The sequence below is a fragment of the Tachysurus vachellii genome, chromosome 9 (assembly GCF_030014155.1).
Source record: "Tachysurus vachellii isolate PV-2020 chromosome 9, HZAU_Pvac_v1, whole genome shotgun sequence".
Taxonomy (NCBI): domain Eukaryota; kingdom Metazoa; phylum Chordata; class Actinopteri; order Siluriformes; family Bagridae; genus Tachysurus; species Tachysurus vachellii.
This window is the reverse complement of record NC_083468.1, coordinates 7,805,279-7,828,197: the sequence shown is the minus strand read 5'-3', so window position 1 is coordinate 7,828,197 and position 22,919 is coordinate 7,805,279. Positions and strand designations below refer to the sequence as shown.

Here is a 22,919-nt window from a genome sequence, read left to right as displayed (position 1 = left end):
GGTGGTCTGGGACGCATTTCAGATGAAACTGGACTGGTGTAAATGAATGTGGTTGTTCAAGCCACATACGTCAGCGCTATACTCCTCCCAAGTACGTCACTCGCAAGTGATCTTTCACCCAGGTGTTTCGTTGGGTCTTAAAATACTCTGCTGCCTCCAGCAAAAATGCAGCAAACAGTAAATGCTCTTTTTTGTAGCATAACCGTCGTAACAAGTTTTTTCGTCTTCTTTTTGATTGCATTCTGAAAACCGCATACACCAAAGCGTGTTCCATTTCAATTACCCCGGAAATGAGGTAAAATATATTTGCATTTTGGGCGGGAGTAGAAAGATCGGCTTGATATCCGATTCGCCGAGACGCATTTATGTGGCCTAATGTAAATGGAACATTTTTAACAAATCAGAGAGCTATCGGATCAGAGAAAACACATGAAGTGACCAGGTGTAAAAAGTCCCAAAGTTACTTATTCCACTTAAAGAATTGAGAAGAGAATAGACAAAGTCATAACTAGGTCCTACCCATCATGTGAGTGTGGGTCTAGACCTTTTAGACACCACAGCACATCGACACATTGAAGCCAGCTGCATATGCCAGACGTTTTTCCATGTAGGCAGGAGAGAAATGTATCTCAGCAATTCTCAATCAGACTGCAGGAAGTAGGTAAGCTAAATTTCCACTCCCATGATCCTTACAGACTACTGATGATGCAATACCCAAATAAGTATCTTTGTAAAAATCTGCACTGTTTATAATTGTGTTCACAAGTGACAATTTCACACATGACTTCATTTCCTGTCATGTCACTCCTTTGCTGTGCGTTGCCACAGTTCTCTAATAATCTGTATAATAATGAACTAATGAGCCATTTTTTAAAAGAGATTCTTTTGAAATTCATTTTTAAACAACCCCCACATGCCAAAGGAGAACTTGGGTGGAAAAGAGGCCATTGTGTCAGAAAAAGCTGACATAGGGTCTTGTTAAGAGCTGATGCATGAAGGCAAAAGTGGGATGTGTCTTTTTGGAAGGTCAACCTTAAGGCCATATGTGTCACTTCCCTGATCACTAAAGTCTACAATGTCTTTTTTTTTTTTATTTTTTTTAATATTGCTTCCATATAAAGTACTAGCCACCACCACCACCACCACCAAACCCCACACACACCAACCCTTTGACTTCTGGATTTATAAGCGATAGCACGCAAAAGTGCTACTATAGATGTTGTGCACTCTCTCATGAGCCAACCTGACACTATCTTTTAACAGTGCACCACAGCTGGGTTAAACTTATCTACGACAGTCACCTCAGTTTTTTTTAGATGAATCATTACAGGCAAGAGATGTTGGCAGAACTTGCCAGAAGCTCTGTGTAGTGTATCAGATCATCAATGATGGAGGTTACAAGTTGTAACTGCTTTTAGATAGGCCAAGAGGAAGGAGAACAAAGTGAGCATACTTGCCAAAAACATAATGAAAACTTGGTATCTGTTACACTGCAGTGAACTTTTCTCTCTGTGAATCTAGCAATGGACTAAAATTGAGTGTCTGCTTGCAGTATATGAAGGATATGCTCCTTGACCTGAGCTATGTCCTCCTTATCTGTCTCCATTGAACCTGCTTGACCCTCTGAGTGGCATTAATATAAATGCAGGTCAAGAGGTTGCAGGTTATGGGGTGAATGTTGAAAATAAGGCTTTGGTCACTTTCACCCTGTGTCCAGACCTAGTCTGTCCAAAATGGGAATGAAAGCGGGGAAAAAGAGGAGATGAATCTGCGGCTGTCCCACCCTAGAACCCGCCCTGTTCCCATCCTTAATACGCACCCCTGAGTCACGTTGACACAAAACTCATTTTGCTTTGTCTCATGCCTGCCAAGAAAAACCATTAGTCCACAAACCAAAAAGTCCCGAAGTCACTAGAGCTCAAGTTATTTGTTTTTTAGATTTTCCCTGAAACCTTAATTTTTAATCTTGAAGATGTTTTATTATTTATGAATTTATACGATTGATGGAAAGTCCATGGTATTTATTTAACCAGTGTTTGTAATTCACACCTATGATGTCATGAGGCTGACATTAAATGGCTTCAAGAAGTGTGAATTGATGTGAAAGAATTGTGGTTCATGGTCTTTAGAGAAGCACAATCTAGCTAAAAGTATTTGGGCCTTCCCCAAACTGCTTAACAAACAAACATAAACGTCTTAATACATTGTAATGTTAAGATTTTCTTTCACTACAACTACAGGGCCCAAACATGATCTAGCATGGCAATGTTCCTCTGCAAAAGGGAGGTCCATGAAGACCCTGTTTAATGGAAGAACCTGAATGACCTACAACATAGATAGCTTCCTTTTGGTTATGGCATGGTGGCGCAGTGGATAGTATTTCTATCTTTACAGCTCCAGGATCCCTAATTCAAGTTTTACACCAGGTTAATGTCCATGTAAAGTTTCTGTACGTTTTCCCTGTGTCTGTTTGAGTTTCCTCTGGGTTCTCCTGTTTCCTCCATCCTGGACTGGGTGGATTGGACAGGCTCAATTGTACCTAGAGGTGAATAGTGTTTCAGTGTATGGATACTCGGTGACCTGTGATGGACTGGCATCCCATCCAGGTGGTATTAATCTCCGGCTTCACTTTAGTCATATTTTGAACTACTGTAATAGTGTTTGTAGTTCAGCGTGTGTACAAACTTGTTCCTTGTCCCTAGGAAGTAGGTAGACTGATCAGATGTATATTTAAAGTCGTTTGTTTCTCAGTGTATTGCTTACTACACTGGATTGTGTCAGTTACACAGCTTGTCTTTTGGCATCTGGTCTTTTGTATGGATAAGATTCTATCTTGTGTGTTCCTAATTCATACCACATCACATAAAGCATAACAATGTTTTATTTGTACCGTTTTTGATTTTTCGGATGTTTATCTGTTGTTTCTTTTGTAATCTATCAGTGTTGTGGGGCGCATTCTGTAGAATGTTTCAGGCCTTCTTCTGTGATTATTCTTATATCTATGCCTCTACTACCAAGTGTGACATTTACACAGTAAATTCAAATGTCTGAAACAGGTTTTCTTCATTTAAAGTATACTTTAAGAGAATTTCATGCATACAAATTTATAACAAGAAGGTCCATACACCGAGGCAGAGGGATCCTCGTTAATACCAATGGTGTCAACTTCTACTTACTTGAATAATATCTAAGTTGCTCTATGGTCTTTTCCTTTCCCTGCAAAACAGCAGTAAAATTTCAATGTATGCTATGAACTTACACAAGCCAAAAAAGCATCACCCAACTCTAAAGCATCTCGTCAGTATCTGCCAGTGTTAAGCAATGAGTGTAGAACTTACAACTCACTCCATTCATTTAATGCTGGTTTATACTATGCTATAAAGCATTACATAAAGCATCTTCACCCAAAGCCCATTTACCATCACTAGAAAGACACTTGTAGTGAGGACAATCCAAGCTCTGCAAACATCTCTTTCATCATGAACATAAGAGAAACAGTGTTTATGTCCTCTTTCACGAAACATTCAGCATATGGCAGCTATGGAGCCTGGGGGCTTAACTGACCCTCTTGGTCTGAGCATTTCCCTTTCAAGAGCTACAAAACCATGGATAATGCATGAGAAGATGCTATTGGATACAAAGACACTCATCAGAACCACATTGTAACTGGATCTTCACCAGAGTGGCCTAAACCCCCATCAACACCATACACATGGTACCCATATGGTTTAGTGGATAGCATCGTCTCTCTCTCTCTCTCTCTCTCTCTCTCTCTCTCTCTCTCTCTCTCTCTCTCTCACTCACTCACTCTTGATCTCTCACAGATTCTCTCGCAGTTTTTTAATGCAGGCATGCTAACTTAATCCAGATCTCCTCTGTCTTGGGCTTGGCATGGCATGTTGTCATCTTTTTCCATGTTGTCTGCACTCTTAAACTTAAGACCCTAAGGCAGCTGGAGCAGGAAGGAGTATTGTGCTGTGTTAATGGTGAGCAAAGTGTTTAGGCCATAGAGGATATATTGTTCAGCTTTGAGCACTAGCCCTGGACTTTTTTGCTAAGAACGTATGAGTAAATTGGGCTTGTTATTGCCATGACAACTTCATTATATTCCAGATAATCTGTCAACCAGAATCTGTGTCCACAACTTGTAAGACATCCTGCATCTTGCATTTAGTGTATTGGTTTGTTTTTCAGTCCTGGTTTGTACTGGTTTGTTTTCCAGTGCACTTCACCCTAAGTGAGACAGCAGTGCAGGGGACACCATGTTGGTCACCATACAATACAGAGTGGCCTATACTTGGTGGAGTATTGTTCAAAAGGTCACAGCAAGAATAGTAGGTATTGTAGTAAAAACTGAATCAACCACTTTCTGAACTAATTGTTCTTCTAACTCCCAGAAGTCAGACCAAAAAAAAAAAAGAAAAAAGTTTCAAGAGATACCAGTTGAATTCAGCCCATCTGAAATTGAAATGCGCATGCAGCAGTCTCCCCACCATTTTAGTTTCAGTCCATCAGACGTTGCACTCTACATAAATCATCTCTTTTAGTGCGTGCCCTCCGTTTTTGCACTTTCCACCCCTGGCCGAATGCTGCTAAGGGTGAGATGAATAGCTTTGGGGCCAAACCACTGAAGGTTCCTCCACCTCTTCATCTAGCTCCATGGCCATGTGTCACTCTCTTTCACTAAAATAAGAGCTCCCACTGGACAGAATGAGCACAGCGACAGGCCTGGGTGCTGCCGGACCTGCCTTCTGGAAGCTTTGTTACAGCTTAGTGCCAAGTCGGTGCCCATTCAATGCCCTTATTGTGCCCAGCAATGGGCTGGTCTCGGGTGGTTCTGAAAACCGGCCCACTTAGAGAGAGACACTGAAGCACAAAGGGGAGTCTGTGTAGGAGGGAACAGAGTAAATTTACTCAAACTATGTGTTTTGACAGTCTGGGCTGTGCTTTAATAGCGAAAACTGTTCCAGTTTTTCCAGCCAATTGAGAGATGGCCAAAAGGAATTGACTTTTTTGAAGTGGTTTAGTTTTACAGAGGTAATAGTTACTTTAGGCGTGATTCTTCATTTGTTTTCCACCAGGTTGTTGTGTTTAAAAAATAACAGAGTTCATTGTATTATGAACATAAATAATTTTACAGAGAAAAGAGGTCGATCAAGAATTGTACATGCTGTCTCCCTTGTTGGGTCAGCCGTCCACTTTCGTGTTTTTGTCTTTATTTTTTTCTTGTCTTGACCCCACCTACCATCATTTCTTTTGTTCCTAAGCTTTCTTTTTCCTGTTTCTCTGTTCTTTTCTTACTCACCATTTTCCAGTGATGTTCAGTGTATTATTAATGAGACTCCAGCATAGAAGGAGTGCAGACAGCAAATGCTAAACTCAAAGTTCCAGAATGCAAAGCAGCTGTACAAAAGAGTAGCATTGTTATACCAGACACTCCGCTCAGCTTGTTAGGCATGTTCATGTTGTTAAGCATGATGGCCTTGACACAGTATTGGCGTGATAGTTGAAGCTTTGGAGCCTGAATGTTTGAGCAAAGAGTAATTTGCGTAAAGTCTAATGGTATGGAGTACTTCATTGTCCGCTTATAAATATAGAAGAAGCATTATCTTCACCAGCACCACTATCATCAATACATTAAAAGCCTTGTCTGTAATATCAAAAACCTAAATACATAAAAGAAATTTTACATTTAGTTTTAATTAAAAAAAAGTTAAAATAGACTGTATCTAAATAATTAGACAATTGAGAATTTATGTACAAAATAAATATTAAACACCACTGAAACAAAAAATGCCAGGGTGTATCTTTTGTGTCCCAATTGAAATAATAATAATAATAATAATAATAATAATAATAATAATAATAATAATAATAGCATCATCACATGTATACACTTAAAAGACAGCAAAGCTCTTTATTCTTTTAATCTTTTTTATTGTTATAAACAGTATTGTTTCAAGGTTTAGATGACACTTTTTTGTTTAAGAAAAAGCATATAATCCAGTACATTCATTATATTATATTGAATGGTGAAAGGTTTTATTTCCCACGTAGTGCTTATCATGCAGCTAGCCCTAACACCTTTTTTTCTATCACTTTAAGGTTGATTGTACCACCAAACAAGTAGCAAATTAAACTTTTTTTAGTGGGTTTTTTTTGTTACAGTGTGTTTGGGCAGGTGTTTCAAGGGATGCAATGTAGGTAGTAGCATGACATCCCCTCTAGAGTAACTGGCTAGCTAGCTAGCTATATTTGTGGTAAACATTTACTGCTAGCTAGCATGATGTGTTTTGAAATTAATCTGAGCGGTTTTCTGCTCTACATTTTTTTGTGATAAAGGTTTCTTTTCTCACAGACAAGGTTTCCCACAAGCTACATTCACTATTAGTCAAAAGTAGTTTAAAAGAGTGTTCTGCTCTAAATGTTTCAAAAATGGATACCGCTCTTAATTTTTGATTCGATATAGCCAGTCCTTTTTCTATACAGAGGGGTATGCAAGAACCCATCAAAGGGTTAAACTCTGTAGTTCACACACACACACACAGATTTGTGCTTATTGGATATGATAGGTGGGTCTGTGTCCATTAGCCTGCACAGGAAGTCCTGACATTCTATTGTTTCTATCTTGTCTAGGTTATTGCTGAAAAAGCACAAATTGTCTGGCGCTCTGTCTGTCTCTCTTTCATTCCTGCCTCAGGTCAGCTGCGCCAGCATAATCCCAGGGCCAAAGTCAATACACATTTCTACCACACATACACTCTTTATGATCAGCTATCTATTTAAATGCTCTTTTTCTCTGAAGGTCCCTGAAGCTGGTCTGTACTGATTGATGTCTTATGAGTGAGCAGGTCTGGTGTAGGGACAGAATCTAAGAGATGTGGCTTTTAGAGTAGATAGCAAGCAATGGAGAATGTGAAGTTGGAAATTACTATTTGAGGGGTATTAACATTGATCTTTCATGATAAACCCATAGCCAATTTTTATAAAGGAAAAATTGAGTATTTCAGAAAGGCTTATAATAAAACATTAGGTTACATTAATCCAGAGGATCCAAAAGCTGGTCCTGGTGTATCACCTGTGTTTAAGGGCAAGGAAAACACTTGGTGCAGGACATACGGTACTCCAGGACCAGGGTTTGGAACCAGTACATTAAAGGTTTTATGTGGTGTTTGACTATATGATTAAGATGTGTTCAGGACATGTGAATGTCAGGCCAAATAAAGTCACTAGAAATTCTTTGGAAAGGAGTTAGAGGATGTGAAAGTAGATGTATTTTAGGTTCTGCAATTCTTTGTTTCATTCTAGCTTGAAATATTTTCTTATGATGTTCATATGTAACATGTTGATGAGATCCCTTTGCATTTCTACAATGTCCATAAACCCATATACTGTAGGCTTGGCTGATCCTTGTGATGCCCAGATGGTCAGCTCTCCTTTAGCCCAGTCACTTTGAAATGGGTAAAACCTTAAGATTAAGATTATTAACCTTACTTAAGATCGTCTTTAGTCTTTGCGCTCACTGAAATCAGGGGATGAAGCAGTAGACAGATGGCGATACACAATGGAGATATTATAGCATGTGAGAAAGCCTATGGACGAAATTCTCCTGCTCCAACAAAAAATCTTTTATTTATTAATGCATTCCATTGTTCATCAGTAATCACTGTATCCTTGTCAGAATTACATTACATTTACAAATACACTCAGTTCATCACATCACAACATGCAGATAATGCATAGACTGGAAAAATCTAACTTTGAGTTCAAATTCAAACACTGCAAACATGGGCCCTTGAGTAAGGCCCTTAACCCTCAACTGTTTAGTTGTGTATATAAAAAATGAGATAAATGTAAGTCACTCTTGATATGCGTGTCTGTAAAATGCATTAAATGTAAATAATATTATCTATCGTACACATTCAATAATGGCTTGATATCTGTTAATTCAGTTTGTAATTATACTTCGTCTTATATAGACAGATTTGTTAAAGCCAATGACAGGTGATGTAGCCTGGCAGCAGACCATCAATAAAATTGGTATTCACGGAGTTATTCAAAAACCAATGCTTTTGGAATAATTTCTTTAGTTCTTGCATACTATAAATGTGTTTCCACCTCAAATCTCGGAACTGCTTGACATCCACACTTGGGACCTTTAAAAAGTTCTCTGTACCTCTTGGATAAGTGTCTGACAATTTATTATACAGACTTAACAAACTTTATACTATAGTGTCGTTCTCGATTCTGATCAGATGTTTGTTTCAATTTTGTAATGTTTTTTGTCTCTTTGACAATTCTAACTCGTACAAAGGGATTATATAATGGATTCTTCACATAATGTAAGACTAATTAGATATTATTATTATTATTATTATTTAAATAACATGTTTAACCCATGTATTTGATTAATTAAAACAATTACAATTACATTTCAATCAATTTCCATTTTTTTAGTAACATGCTGTTGGTTGTTTTGTAACACAGGAGTACAACAATTAGTGACATGCTGTTAATATTCAAATAAATAACTAAATTCAGAGTGGTATATGATCACATTTCTCTCACATTGGCTATATGTCTATAAAAGCACACCCTGTTATGTTTTATTACCCACATAATCCTACTTAAGATGAGGCCTTAAGGGATAAACTGTGACATCTTTGGCAAATAACATTTATTTGTTTGTAGTAGTTATGATTAAATAACTAAGTAAAGCAGATTAACTCCTTCAGTTAAATGAAAGGTTTAACTCTTGGATTTCTGTGCAAGATTTGCACAAGACTTTACTTACCTTCAAGTGTAAGCTCTTTGATTGGATGATATTCTGTATGGATTATTCTGAATCTAAAAAATGAATGTACAGCCACACACTTTAACCTTTCATTCTACATAAAGCATGTATTATGCAGCTAAGTATACAGGATTCTTCATTCAATAATGACTTTTTCTCCTATTTTTGCTGTTGCTTTTTGGTTGTTACCCTTCTTAGCTGAGCTAAGTTTAGTTCTTCTCATTGTTATGCCCACTAAAGTCAAATACCCGAAGATCAAAGAAGGCCTAGCATAGACTTTAATACAACAACATATATTGTTGTCCTGAAGATTTAATTAGTTTTTCAGGGGAGGTGTCTGCAGTTATATATCTGCAAACAGAAGAATGATGAATATAAAGCTGTGGTTTATATGTGAGAGACATTTGAAATGTTAAGGGGGCAATTAAGGGGATGTTTCTCAGACACCTCTTCTGTTTTGACTTATTGTTGGATTCCGTCACTTCTCTGAAGCGGATTTCCTGCCAATGTCTTTCTCAGAAGCAGGAACTTACTTAGTCTGATGTACGCTATAGTGGGGTGTGTTAAGGTGCCATTTCCTGTTGTATCTCAGTTTATGAGCAATAAGGATACTCCTTAAGAACGTTTGGCCTTTTCCGACATAGCACTGATATGAATCATTTTATAAATAACTGCGCATGCTTTGTTGTTTTTTGTTGAAATCTGTAGGATATTAACATAAGAATTTTCACATTACTGCAGGACAACCAAAATGCAGTAGGATCTAGTGAGACCAGAGTGCCTAGTGAGACAAGATTAACCAATTTATACTGTAAAATTTAATTTACCGTCTCTGACCCTGGACTCTGATCCCAAGTTCCTAAGCTGGGATATGCGAACAAAGAATTTCACAGTAATGTAATGTGTATGTAACATAAATAAAGCCTTCTTCTTTTTCTTAAATTGTGGTGAAGCAAACTATCTCAAAACTAAAATTTTAACAAACTAAAGTTTGGGACACAGTTATTTTGTTCTCGGATACTACTTAAGACGGACACTAGTAGGTGAATTAGGCCCTAGGCAAAAACAGTTATGATGGACTTCTATTCTCTCATTCTCGATTAAATTCTAAATTCCGATTGGTCAGAAGTTGTTGATTAAATCTGTATAACAGCAACTCTAATAGGCGCAAGGAAAATTGCAAGCATGTATTGATCCGCTCGTTCTGTCTTGTATAGCAGTCGCTCCATATAAATGGATAAAACAAAATTGTGTGTCTGTGTCGTTGTAAGGATTTTTCTGAGGAGTTGTTTTCTTAGCATGCTTAAACCGAGTCTCCAAAGTCCATACTTCATAACATTCAGAGGTAAAACTGATGCTTTACGTTTCCTGACACAAGAAAGTCTTTAGGACATACAAAGTTGCAGATTCTCAGTATGAAACAATGCACTTTTTTTGCACCCCTCCGACATGATTGATCATTTTCCAATAACGGCATGTTTCCTCCTTTACTTATTCTCTAGTTTATATTATATGTAATCTACGGCAGAGAAGGAAGCGTAAGTTCAAAGCGAGTTGGAAGGGCGGAAATCTGTGATTAGAGTGACAGCTGCATGTTAATATTATAAAGTAACATCTCTTCCCTTTTCTAGAGAAAGAGGTTGTTGAACAGTAGAATAGACAGTTGTGCTGAATTACCGGTTCTGCCATAAAGCTACAGTATTTGAATTGTAATACAGGTTTTTCTCGTTCAAAATTGTTTTCTTTGTACATAATGTCAGTCACAAAGGTACTCATAAACAGTGTAAAGTGGCAGATAAACAGCAGGAGACACACTCAGTGTTTCAGATTATCTGGCCCACACAGGAAGTGGAAGCAGGTTCTCGGTTACTATAGCAACCCCATTTCCCCCCTTAAGACAGGTGTTTATTGAGCCATGGCTTCTCTGTCTATCTCTCTCTGGGTAAATAACCAGTCTCTCAAGCTCCAGACTTTCAGTCGGTCTGAACATAAAACATATAAGAATATTATCATATCACTATCTTCTGAACACATACACAAGTTTTTTTCCGGCATAGTCAGTGATGGACTTACAACATATAATACTAGGTAAATGTATTTCTAAAAAGACCTGATTTACACCTGGTTGTTTTTGTGTGTCCTGTGTACTTCCATGCATCAATCTATCCTTCCCTCCATCCATCCATCCATCCATCCATGCATCCATCCATCTAATTCATGATGCATTTTAAACAGATTTCAAGCTGATTGCTTAATCTACTTCTGAGACACATTTAGATCAGAGGCGCAGCACAACATGCGATTGATGCACCAAGCATTAACATTTAATATCCGTAGCCAGATGAAAACTCTACCTATTAAATATGCTATGTATGAGGCTTGTATCTTGACTTAATAGCTGCTGTGGAATGGTGAAAATTGTCACACAGAGAGCTGTTAAAAAGCTGCAGTCTCTTTATAAGCCGAGTCGAGAACAAGCAAATTAGGTTCAAATTAGGAGTGTTAATATGACAGATATTTGATATTGAGACAATTGATTTTCAGGTAGTTTACCCTAATTAAAAGACTGTTGTGTTTAGAATTCACGTCATAAAATAAAAAAGTAATTATTTGGTTTTCATAGCTGTGTGGTCGCTAGAACATTGTCAGATCTGAGTGATGAAAGAAGCATCTCAGTGGATAAAGAATATGAAAGCCCATAGCTGTCCCTGAATATTGCTTTCACCTAGGTGCAAATATTTATGAAAATGAGTAGTCCAGGTAAATGGCTTCAGAGTAGAGTGAGTGAAAGTTCAAAAAAGAAGACATTAGCTGTTTGTACAGCTTTCTTTCTGTAGTCTTAATTCTCTCACTCACTCACTCACTCACTCTCTCACTCTCTCTCACTCTCTCTCTCTCTCTCTTTCTTTCTTTCTTTGGTGTGAGCCTGTTGAAGGGGTGTGTCAAGAGACTTGTCCTGTCTAGGCTTATTTTAAGCTTCATGGAGAGGAAGAAAAACAAAACACGCAATTTCAGCTGACAAAAGAGTCTGAAAAGAGCAATCTCTCCTTCTCGCAATCCCTCCATCTGAGAACACCTCCACCCATCCTGCACACCTTGGAATCACGTGCAGCCAGAAGAGAAAGCCCTCTTTCTTTAGGTTGAAGGGAGGATGAATAGCATGAGAGAAATTGTGTGTATGTGCGTGTGTGTGTGTGTGTGTGTGTGTGTGTGTGTGTGTGTGTGTGTGTGTGTGTGTGTGTGTGTGTGTGATTTCTATGTATGTTCAAGCAGAAAGTTGTCACACATACCACATATATGACGTGCTGTAGCTTTGGGAGCTTACATGGTGATGGAAAGACTAACAGTGCAAGCTGAATGAAAGGCAAATGAGGCGTTTAAAGTGCCCCTGACATTGACAGTTGGTCTTTCAGAGCTATGTAGCACAGTCTCTTAGTGTTAGGGACACTAATCAGATAATATATCCAACCAATTTTGTACCACTGTATCCTAAACTGGGTTACATGGAACCTGGAGCCTGTCCCTGGGGACTCAGGGCACATGGTGGGGATACCCTGGAGGATGGGGTGCCAATCAATTTCACATACTCATATTCACACATCCATTCACACACTAGGGACAATTCAGTGATGCCAATAAGCCTACAAGAAATGTCACTGGTCTGGGGAGGATAGAGGAGTATCTGAAGGAAACCCCCAAAACACAGTGAGAACATGCACACTTTTCTACTTTTAAACTGATCAGTAGAGGTGCTTATACACAGAAGTACAGATCGCTAATCTGGTTGTGCTCTTTAAGATCCTGAAGCTTGTGGCCAGAAAGTGTACGAGAGATATCAGACACCTAAAGCCCACAACCGAGAGCTCACGGCTCATGATGCATGAAAGCATGACATTAATGTGAATCCAATGTTCAATACAGTCATTTACACATTACATTGGAATTGTTTATGGTGGGAATGTACAGAAATGTGTTCTTAGCACTTGTACATGATCCTTGTAAATCAAGCTCAGTATCAGCTGAAAAGCCAGGATTGCACTGAGGATTCTAGATGAGTTTCTAGAAGGATTTACGTTGTGGTGTTTGGCACTTGAATTTAATCGACGTAAAATGTTTGATGTCATAAAAGAACTAAGGATCTATTTATATATTTATTGTGTTGTTATGATTAATCGTTGCTATCGCAAGTACATGAGGTAGAGAGAAAGAGAGAGAGAGGTATAGAGAGAGCGAGAAAGCGAGAGAGAGAGAGAGATGTACTACTCTAATACTACTGTTGTTTCAGAGGTGGGAATGTGGCATGTGGGTACGACATAACTGTGTTGTGTTTGTCCAGTTTGAGTATGAGTCCTGTTTATTCCGTTCCATCTCTCTGGCTGGGTATTTGTACAGTATATTTTGAAGCAGAAATCCTCATTTGTTTGGCCATATGTCAGATACATAAAAGGGGTTCTTCACTGTAATTGTGCCTCTCTCTGTCCCATATGGATACACACATGCACACCCCCTTACTACTGCAAGCGTATGTCACAGAATTCCAAAGGAACTGGCACAGTACGTTGTAGTGTTTGTGTCTAATGATGTAACTCTTCTGACGTCGCTATTGTCTAGTGATGTCGCTGTTCTTTGGTGTTTGATAGCTCTTTGATTCGTGATAAATGGTGTTTAATGACGGGGTCATGAGAACACACATATGGCCCCTCAGCCACACTGCGTTTCCTCTTGCCAAGCACGGGATTCATGCTGAGAATCTGAATAGAGGAATGGATCAGCCAATTAATGGTGCTTTTGTTGTTGTCGTTTGTTTTTGGTGTCATTGCAGGCTCTGCAGAAGCTGGCCAATCAGTATTTGAAGAGGGACTGGCCTGGCATCAAACCAGATGACCAGAGAAATGACTACAGGTGAATTACTACACACACGATCATCGTTATGGGAATAAAATAAATTGCACTGAATTTCCTCACCCCAGATATAGATGTTGATCAGCAAAGATTTTTTTTTCTTTCCAGTTTTACACTGGCATTATGATGTCGATGTATCTTATAAGTAGGATGTTTATAGCCTTTAGACAGTTTAGTCTGTCTAAGCTGTATAAGCAGTTTAGTCTGTATAAGCAGTTTAGTCTGTATAAGCTCACCTATATCGCTCACTCACTTCTAACCATGCTGTATGTTTAGGTCAATATTTATGCTTAACCATTCCCTTACTATTGTTCAGTTTAAACAAAATGCATCAGTGTTGTCATAAAGCTAATATGGTTAGTTATGGATATAGCAAAGTAAGTGCATTGTGGGCATGAGCCATTCAAATCTTAGAAATAAGCATTTTATTAATTATGCATTTAATGCTGTTGTACTGTGTAAACACCAGAGGTGCCACACAAAGTAACTCATCGAGTTAAAACATGTACTGTAGAGATTATGTTGGTCACATGATCACTTCATAGAGATCCTTTCATAGAGTAGCGTTCAAATATCTCCAGATCCAGGACGCTACGATTTATTGTGCTTGAGAAAGATGCCATGGAAATCTGTCATTTTCTCTTTGGAGCTCTTTTTCCAGTCAAAACAACATCTGAGGCAATGTTTCTTTTTAAAGAAAAGTTCTCAAATTTTCTTGATAATCTATACATTTATTTCTGTATTAATTTTCAACATATTTTGAATCTGTATTAATTTTTGTTTACGATATTAAACCTCTATTCCTAGACATTATTTATTTATTTATTTAAAAATGCAGAATGTTTTCTACAGTCATAAATTAAAATTTCATTCAAATTTTGTTCAGAGTAATTAATTAAATTGAATCGTAAAGCCTGTATTATGTAGGCTTCAATACATGTATGCCCTAGCACATAGATTTGAAATATTATTATTATTATTATTATTATTATTATTATTATTAATAATAATAATAATAATAATAATAATAATAATAATACATTCATTACAGTACATGCAGTAATTTAACATAGAGAACAGTGAGGGGTCTAGTGGAGGCAAGACATCTAACTTTTTTTTTTTTTTTTATTTAAGCTGCATTTTTAATTTTTTGGGCTTATAAGATGTGGTGAAGTTACACATACCCAGTGACATCAACTTTTTTTTTTTAGAACTTTAAAGAACAGATGTGATGGAGAATGTACTGTGTGTATGGTATATTCCAGTTGGTACTAGTGACCCAAGATCACTGTACCTATTATGTACCATTATGTTCCCCTAATAACCTGACATGTCTTGTTACATGTGGCTTGTTGCCCACCTGCAGCCTTGCTAGGGAATGTGGAAAAGCTTTGCAGACTGACACTTCCTCTGCCGCAGGAATGTGTACGGGGTGTGGAGGGCATATCTTGAGGGCACAGTGGAGGTCAACCAGACTCGACTTTACATTTGTGAGAACTACAAGAACGAGATCTCGGACCCTGCCAAAACTGTACGCCTTTACAAAGAGCAGCAACTCAAGAAGGTACTACTCTCACTTGCATTGATGTCTTTGACATCCTGAGTTTCTTGAAGTGTATATCTGATGTTATCCCTATAGAGGAACTTTGTTAAGAACATGAACATTAATTACGTTTCATTCATATTAAAAATGACATTGTATGACATTGTCTTGTTTAACATGTGTAATTAAGTGCCATGTTGTCAGTTAATTCGGCTACAAGGAGGATTAAGAGAACCACAAAAAAAATCCCAAAGAACATTCATGCACTTAAGGAATAAAACACTACCAAAAATTGTGTAGTGACTGTGTAGTTTATGCATTCATACTTTTTTCACGTCTGTTACACCTGTCCTGATACACTTGGTGGACATGGAGTGTTTACAAAAGTGTTTCTATTATCCATATGTAAAAGAACCAAAATTATAGTAATTTGTGTTAAAAAATTTTTTTTTGAAAATGATGGAATATTTTGTTAAGTCTGCACAATATGAATAGGTTAAGTTCAGTTCAGTTAAGACTGAACACAATACTATGTGTTATAATAGTTACATATTTTTCTTTACTATCCTGTGAGTGGTATCTAACTGCCCCTTTTATCTGTCTCTCTGTGATGATACCCTCCACGGGTCTTTGTACTTCAGTGCATCGAACAATTGGGCCGGATCCAGGCTGAACTCCAAGACTCTGTGAAGGACCTGGCAAAATCCAAGAAGAAGTACTTTGAGCTGGAGCAGATGGCTCAGGCCGTCCGGGAAAAAGCAGACATCGAGGCCAAGTAGGTACACTACATTCAGTGGGGTCTAAGCCCTAAATCTAATGGCTCCAGAACTGTCCTGTTTACACTTTGACCATAAAGATGGAGCTCTAAAAGAGCGGTTCTGTTTATTGGCGATTGGAAACCAGCAGGAGATTCGTCTCAAACCTTTGAGTCTTCCTACTCAATTTTGTGCCTACTCAAAGATCATATGAAATCAAGTGTACCCTGTGTGTTTGGCAGAAAATGCTATACAGTCATTTTGACAGCATGTCCTTGACTGAAAACCTTCAGGGATGTTTGCCTTTCTTCTTTGTGGATTTTTAGCTAGATACAAAATTTCTTAATGAGAGTGCAGTTATTGATGCCTGGTCCTTATCTTTAAAAGACAGTTGTAAATAGATAAGAGGGAATGAAAGTGAAAGGATGGTGCTCAACTGAATGGGTAGATCTGCAGCTGGCTAGTAAAGTAAGTATTGATTTGGTCACAGGCCTAGCGCCACATTTTGTTCCTGGCAGTAACATGAACTGGAGGGATTCGACTAGTCTGCTGTGTTCAGCATACTGTGTATATTGTGATCAGACCTCCACCAAGCTTTTGTCAATCATTATAAACTGCTTGGTCCAGATAGATTCGGCTTAGCCTCACCCCAAAAACAAATGATTCAGTCTCACATGAATAGCATTTTTGTTGTTTTTATTAACAGGAAAAAAAGTAAAAGCTGCCCCAATATATACCTGTCACTGCTTACTGCAATCAGCATATACATTATTGCTTTTTCCTTCCGTCTGTTCCGGGTTTGACACAGAGCCTACAAATTCTTGTTACTTCCTGTTCAGGGTCTGTGAGGCTGTTAGTCTTGGTTGAATTTGTAATGCCTGCTTTCTCTTTGTCACGCAGGTCCGAGCGTAGGCTGATTAAGACTGCTTTTCCTGCCTTTCACAACTCAAGAACAATCTAGTCCTTGTTTTTTTATAACCACTGTAAAGTTGCAAAATGTTCTTCAATGGTGGGACAGGATCCACTATGAATGCTTTCAAACCCACAGGATGATGGTCTTTATGCTGTGGTGTCTAGAGCTGGTTTTGATTTACAGTGTCTGAATGCTGAGCTGATTAAAGTCTGCTGTGTGTTCACAGGTCAAAGCTGGGCCTGTTTCAGTCCAGGATTAGTTTACAGAAAGCAAGTGTCAAGGTGAGCAAAACAGCCTCAAATAAAATGGACATCACTTTCTATGACTCTTGTAACTTGCAATTTAATTAAGGATACCAAGCATTTCCTAGACTTGTACTAGATTTCTTTTAGGTAATTACATTGCCGTAACTGATACAGTCGTACCTACACCACACACTTGAGAGCCTTTGTCATGTGCAGTTACAGTGCAGGAAAATTATTTTCGTATTATATTCCAGCTTGTTAGGAAGCTGAGGTTAAAACGCCAGATGAGCTATGATCCAGCAGTCCAACAGTAGCCAGTGCAGAAAAAAACCTAAACATATTGCTCAGAAGCCCTTGGGCCCTCTGTCCTGAAGACCTGTGTGTGTAACTGTTACAAAGTGCTAACACTGGAGAATCCTTCCTAAATGCCAATTTCTATAATTAATTATAATTATAATTTTTTATCATTTCTGTTCTTTTCAAAGAAAACATCACCAGATCACTAAATACACATTTTAATCCCTGTATACTCTGTAGTCTGAGCCATACTGCTACAGAAAATGAATTAACACCTTCTAACTGTTCAAGAAGTTCAAGAAGAATATTATAAAATGGTATAATTATGTCTTAGCTATGCTAGTATTACAAGTAGCAATTTATGTCTTTGCTTTATCTTATTTAATTTTATTTAATATATTTTGGCCCATTTTGCTCTCGGTCTTGTCACCTTTTATCTTGTTAGGAAACTTGAGGAACAGTAAATATAGTAATCTTGTGAAAATTAGGTATCCTGATTATTTTGGCCATGTTACCCACCCCTGAAATGAAGTTGTTTAATTGCTTATGCTTTTTTTTTTTTTTAAACTTTTGTTGTTTATTAGCTCAAAGCCAAGAGGAGTGATTGCAACTCCAAAGCCACCCACGCCAGAAACGAATACCTTCTTACACTTGCAGCGGCCAACGCACATCAGGACCGCTACTACCAGGCCGATCTGTCCAGTTGTATCAAGGTGAGAGCTGAGAGTTTTTCCAGACAGCTTTTTGGTCTATAGAGTATGTGTTGTGTATGTGAATTAACCAGATTCCCCCTTTTTTGTCATTAAGTATGATAGGGGAAAAATTAATAGAAAGTCAAGAAGCTTTTATTGTCATTTCAACCATATATAGCTGTTGTAGTACACAGTGAAATGAGACAACGTTTCTCCAAGACCATGGTGCTACATAAAACAAAGACAGAGATAAGGACTTAGTAAGAAGTGCTACCCAAATAGTGCATCTGTGCAACCTGGTGTACAGCTGCAATATCGTAAGTGTTCAAAAATATCAGCTACATTAAAACATTTGCTATATACTGTAGAATAGGTAGCTAGCTAAATGGAAAGTTAGTGTTGGATAGATCCAAGTCAACTAAAAGGTTAAAAACTTGACATTATCACATTTACATAGCATTAACCAGCAATTATTGAATAGATGGATAGTAACAAGTCAATAAAAAACACTAAGGCCATTAGATGGCTATTGGCTCTCTTTATGCTAACAAACACTCAACTAGCTGCTTTCTATTCACTTATTGCTACTTTAAAACATATAAGCTGGCAAAGTTAATTCAACTGATGATAAATGATACAATGACTGACAACACACTAGTTTGAATGTTGCTTAAAATACTTTATGGCATAAAGTAAATATAGTATGGAATAAAGTAAAATGGCATTAAAATGGCATTTTATGGCATTAAGTATTTAGGAAGTTTCATTCAACACTGATTTTCTTGGAAATATGTGTCAAGGGCGAACTTGAACACGTTTCTCTTCCCTTAATGTTTTGGCTGGTTGCCTGATCAAGCCAGACATAACCATTTCTGCTTTGAGAAAACAATTTGAATAACTGAATCTTAAGTGTGCACCTGATACTGTGCTGTTCGTCTCAATGTTCTCGTTCTCACGCTCATCTGTGCTTCATACAGTTTGTGCAACTTGGATGATTTCTCTATGGCCAAATTGAGGTCAAGATCAGAAATACAGTCACTCACCACAACAAGTTCATGTTCTCTAAGTGAGCTATATAATCTGCATCTGTCCACTTTCCAGCTGTGTCCTTATGTACCTCACCATAATGAGTCATTCTCACTTGTCCCACTCTGACGCAGTCTTGAACCATTCCTGAAAGAAAGGTTTCTTTTTTCCTCTTTAATTTTCTCTGTTTCTAGCAGTCCAGAGTCAAGGTTAAGACATACCTTTATAAAACTAGCAGTTTGTCTCTCATCATGTTTTACATTATCAGCATTTAGCAGATGCCCTTATCCAGAGCGACATACTTTTTTTTAAAATCTCCTTTTTATACAACTGAGCGATTGAGAGTTAAGGGCCTTGCTCAGGGGCCCAGCAGTGGAAGCTTGGTGGACATAGGAATCGAACTCACAACCTTCCGATTGGTAGCCCAACACCTTAATCACTAGGCTACCATATCCCACATGTTTTGTCTGTTGCTTTTCTAAAATTGTGATCTTCACAGTGACTGACATAAGCAGAAGCCACATCGTATTTTATGGGACTGTGATGCACCAGAAGCACTATGTTTGCTGGAGCTGGCAGACATACAAGCAATACTTCCTTTGAAACAGACACTTGCTTCTTTGCCTGGGATTGACACATAGAGAAACCACACCTTCTTTACTGGGACTGACAGGCAAAAAACCTGGACCTCAACAATTGATAAAGTTGCTGTTTAGTGCGCATGCCTGTGTATGTGTTAGTGAAGCATGTCTGGTATGTGCTGTGTTCTTCCCCACCCTCTCAGGGTCACTTCCCAGCACCTCTTGTCTCCAGGGACCCATCGTAACCACGAGAACAAGCTTCTCACTTTTACCCATCAGTTTTAACGAGCCTGTATACACAGCTGTGCCACCAAGCTGTCTGCCTCTCAGCCCACTTAGCGCTGCAAAATAATATACTGCCCACTAACTCGCCGTGTTCAGGTGGAACCTAGCATCAATTTTGGCGCTTTCTTTTTTGTCTTCAAAAACGACAAGTGTGTTTTTCATACCATCATGCAGGTCAAAACAGTGTTTGCCAGCATGTACAGTGCTCTGGTGGAACTGAGTGAACTAACTACAGCAGAACATGTCCTTATTTAGAGATGCGAACCCTACTCACCTTTCTTTTTTTTTGGGAATTCCAGCGGAATGTCTTTAAACTGAACTCTTAAAATGGAGCCAAATACTTGATGTGTCCATGTCAAAAAGAAATGTTTTCTTTCTTTTGTTTGTTTGTTTGTTTAATGCTTACGTGTCAGTTATTTAGAGGACTAGCTTAGCCAACAATACATTATTTCTAGCCAACAAAAACCATATTTCTCCAGAACAAAGCTATGAAAAGCAAGCTACAAATACCAAACATGTCTGGGCTGCTTGATTAGATGAAGGTTGAGGGGGAAATGTGTATATTTATATTTATTTGGTTTAAAGAACAGTAAAACTTCAGAAAAACATTAGTACTCGTATTAATAGCAAACGAAACTGTGTCCATATAAAGGATATAAGAAATGCCTTCATCGGTCTTAGCATTCATTCCTTTATTTTAATGATCCTGGGCCAGTACCACATATTTGAGGTGAATTTTTCATTCTAATGTTCAAGCTAAGCAGTACGAGAAGACATTCTTGGTTTAATTGCGGGTTCCCTGGGCTACAAAATACTGCTTAAAGGGGAAATTTAGCTGGGATTCATTCTGAAACATTGCACGTGTGTGCATGTGTGATCATGGATGAGCATCTTGGGAAATCTAGATTTCAAAGACACAGCATTACAATGGAAGGGATTATTGCCAAAAATGTGCCTGGAGCGTTGTTCTAAGCATCAAAACATACAGTATATGTACATATACAGTATATACACTAGACAAGATGGAAGACTGATAATTGTAAGTATATGCTCATTCTGAAATTTATGCCTGTAACACTGACAGGTGTAAGTTGTTCAGAGACATCTTAAACAGGCGATGCTGTCATGCTCACGGTATAAAGGTAAGGAATTGTCCTTTATGAGCAAGTATGGTTCACTGTATCATTGAATAAACCAGCAGTTTAAGAACAACATTTCTTAAAAAATTCAAAGGTAATCCTCAGATGGAACTTCTTCAAATAACATTCTCCTGTGTTGGATATGACGATATGGACTCGGCAACACTTTGACATGCACGTGTCAATAAACACAGTTCTTCGCTGTATACAATGAAAACATGTACAATGGTCAAGCTTAATAATGGAAATTGTGTTCTCTGGACTAAAGACAGAAAGAACCATCCAGATTCAAGTAGTTGCCAGTTTAAAGTTTAAAAGCTAGGATCTCTCATGGTGTAGGGATTATATTAGTGTCCATCACTTTCAAATATGGTTCTTCTGTTGCCACAAAGTTGTCTTTGTATGCTGTAGCATACAGTTTCTTTTCCCTGGAAGTAAGAGACCCAAACATGTTCCAACATGTGTACAAAGCAAGGTCATGAAAACATGGTTGGCCAAGTTTGGTGTAGAACAACTCGTGTTCTGCAAAGTGCCCTGATCTCATCTCAGTGGAACACCATTGGGATGAATTGTAATGCATTCTGCACCCCAGACCTTCTCACCCAACATCAGTACCTGACCTCACTAATGCTCTAGAGGCTGACTGAATAGCGGAAAGTCTTCCCAGAAGAGTGGAGGTTATTAGAAATGCTCCTGTTGCAAATTTTTGCGTGTTGCAGGTATAAAATTTGCCTTTACAGTATATTTACAGAAAATTACTTTTATAAGGTAAAGCATAAAGTATTTTATTTTGGGCTGTTTTAATTTAATGCAGATCATTTAATTTTTATACTGTTCCAGTTTTTTTTTTTTAGAATTGAGATTTTTAAGACATATTATGATGTCTCTGTGTTAAACTGGGATAAGTAACATATTTGGCTAGAATCGGATTCCTCCCAATATAAAGGGCTTGGAAGAAAATCTAAGCTGAGGCTATAACTTACACATGACAGTGCAGACACAAGCTAGTCATCTCTGCAGAACCTAAAATCCAGTGGGTGGACCAAGACCTGATCCAACTGATCCAAGAATGTTAACCCTAACCCATGCGAAGCTACAACACAGAAGAACAAACTTATCTAACTTGAAACCTGGACCATTTAGTCTACTCCACCCAAGTAGGAGGAGCTGGATTAGGACAAGCACATCCCTAGACCATTGATTCTGCAGTGAGAGGTACATGGCAGTTACAGAAGCTGGATATGTATCATTCCATCCATAACTAGAAAATGGTCAGAGCTGAGACATAACCTGAAAAGTGAGAGAACACTTTTTTGTCTAGTTTTGCACAACAAGCTAAACACTGAACCTGGTGGGAGTTGAAGAGACTATGATAATATATGTGTTGTGAAAATGCCAGAAACCGCGTCATCAGTGCCAGTATGAGCAGCCTCTTTTTTTTTTTTTTTTTTTTTTTTTTTTTGTAGATGTACTGTAGGCAATGTTGTTACTCTGGCAGTGTCATTTATCCAAAATGCTTCCATGGAAACCTCTTTTCAACATAAGTACATATGTACATGTTGAAGATGTACTCCATGTAGTCAAGTGTGGAGGAGAGGAGATTTTTATCAGGAAATGGAGCTTCTTAATGAAGCGTAGACACACCAGGCACAATAACATTAATACAGGGATTCTTACACATTTCAAATGCCTTGCTGAATTTATCATTTATTTTGTTCTTTACAAGGTAGAACCAGACTTACTGTAG

At 38.1% G+C, this 22,919-nt stretch overlaps 1 protein-coding gene across 2 annotated transcripts in view; it reads left to right on the top strand.

Moving 5' to 3' along the window:
* LOC132851024 (F-BAR and double SH3 domains protein 2-like) overlaps positions 1-22,919 on the top strand; it is a 90,839-nt gene that overhangs the window by 40,151 nt on the left and 27,769 nt on the right. For both annotated transcript variants that reach the window (XM_060877572.1, XM_060877573.1), the window contains exons 4-8: positions 13,617-13,696; positions 15,116-15,260; positions 15,881-16,014; positions 17,134-17,188; positions 18,034-18,162. In XM_060877572.1, the coding sequence (XP_060733555.1) occupies positions 13,617-13,696; positions 15,116-15,260; positions 15,881-16,014; positions 17,134-17,188; positions 18,034-18,162 (543 nt within the window). The remainder of the gene's footprint in view (positions 1-13,616; positions 13,697-15,115; positions 15,261-15,880; positions 16,015-17,133; positions 17,189-18,033; positions 18,163-22,919) is intronic.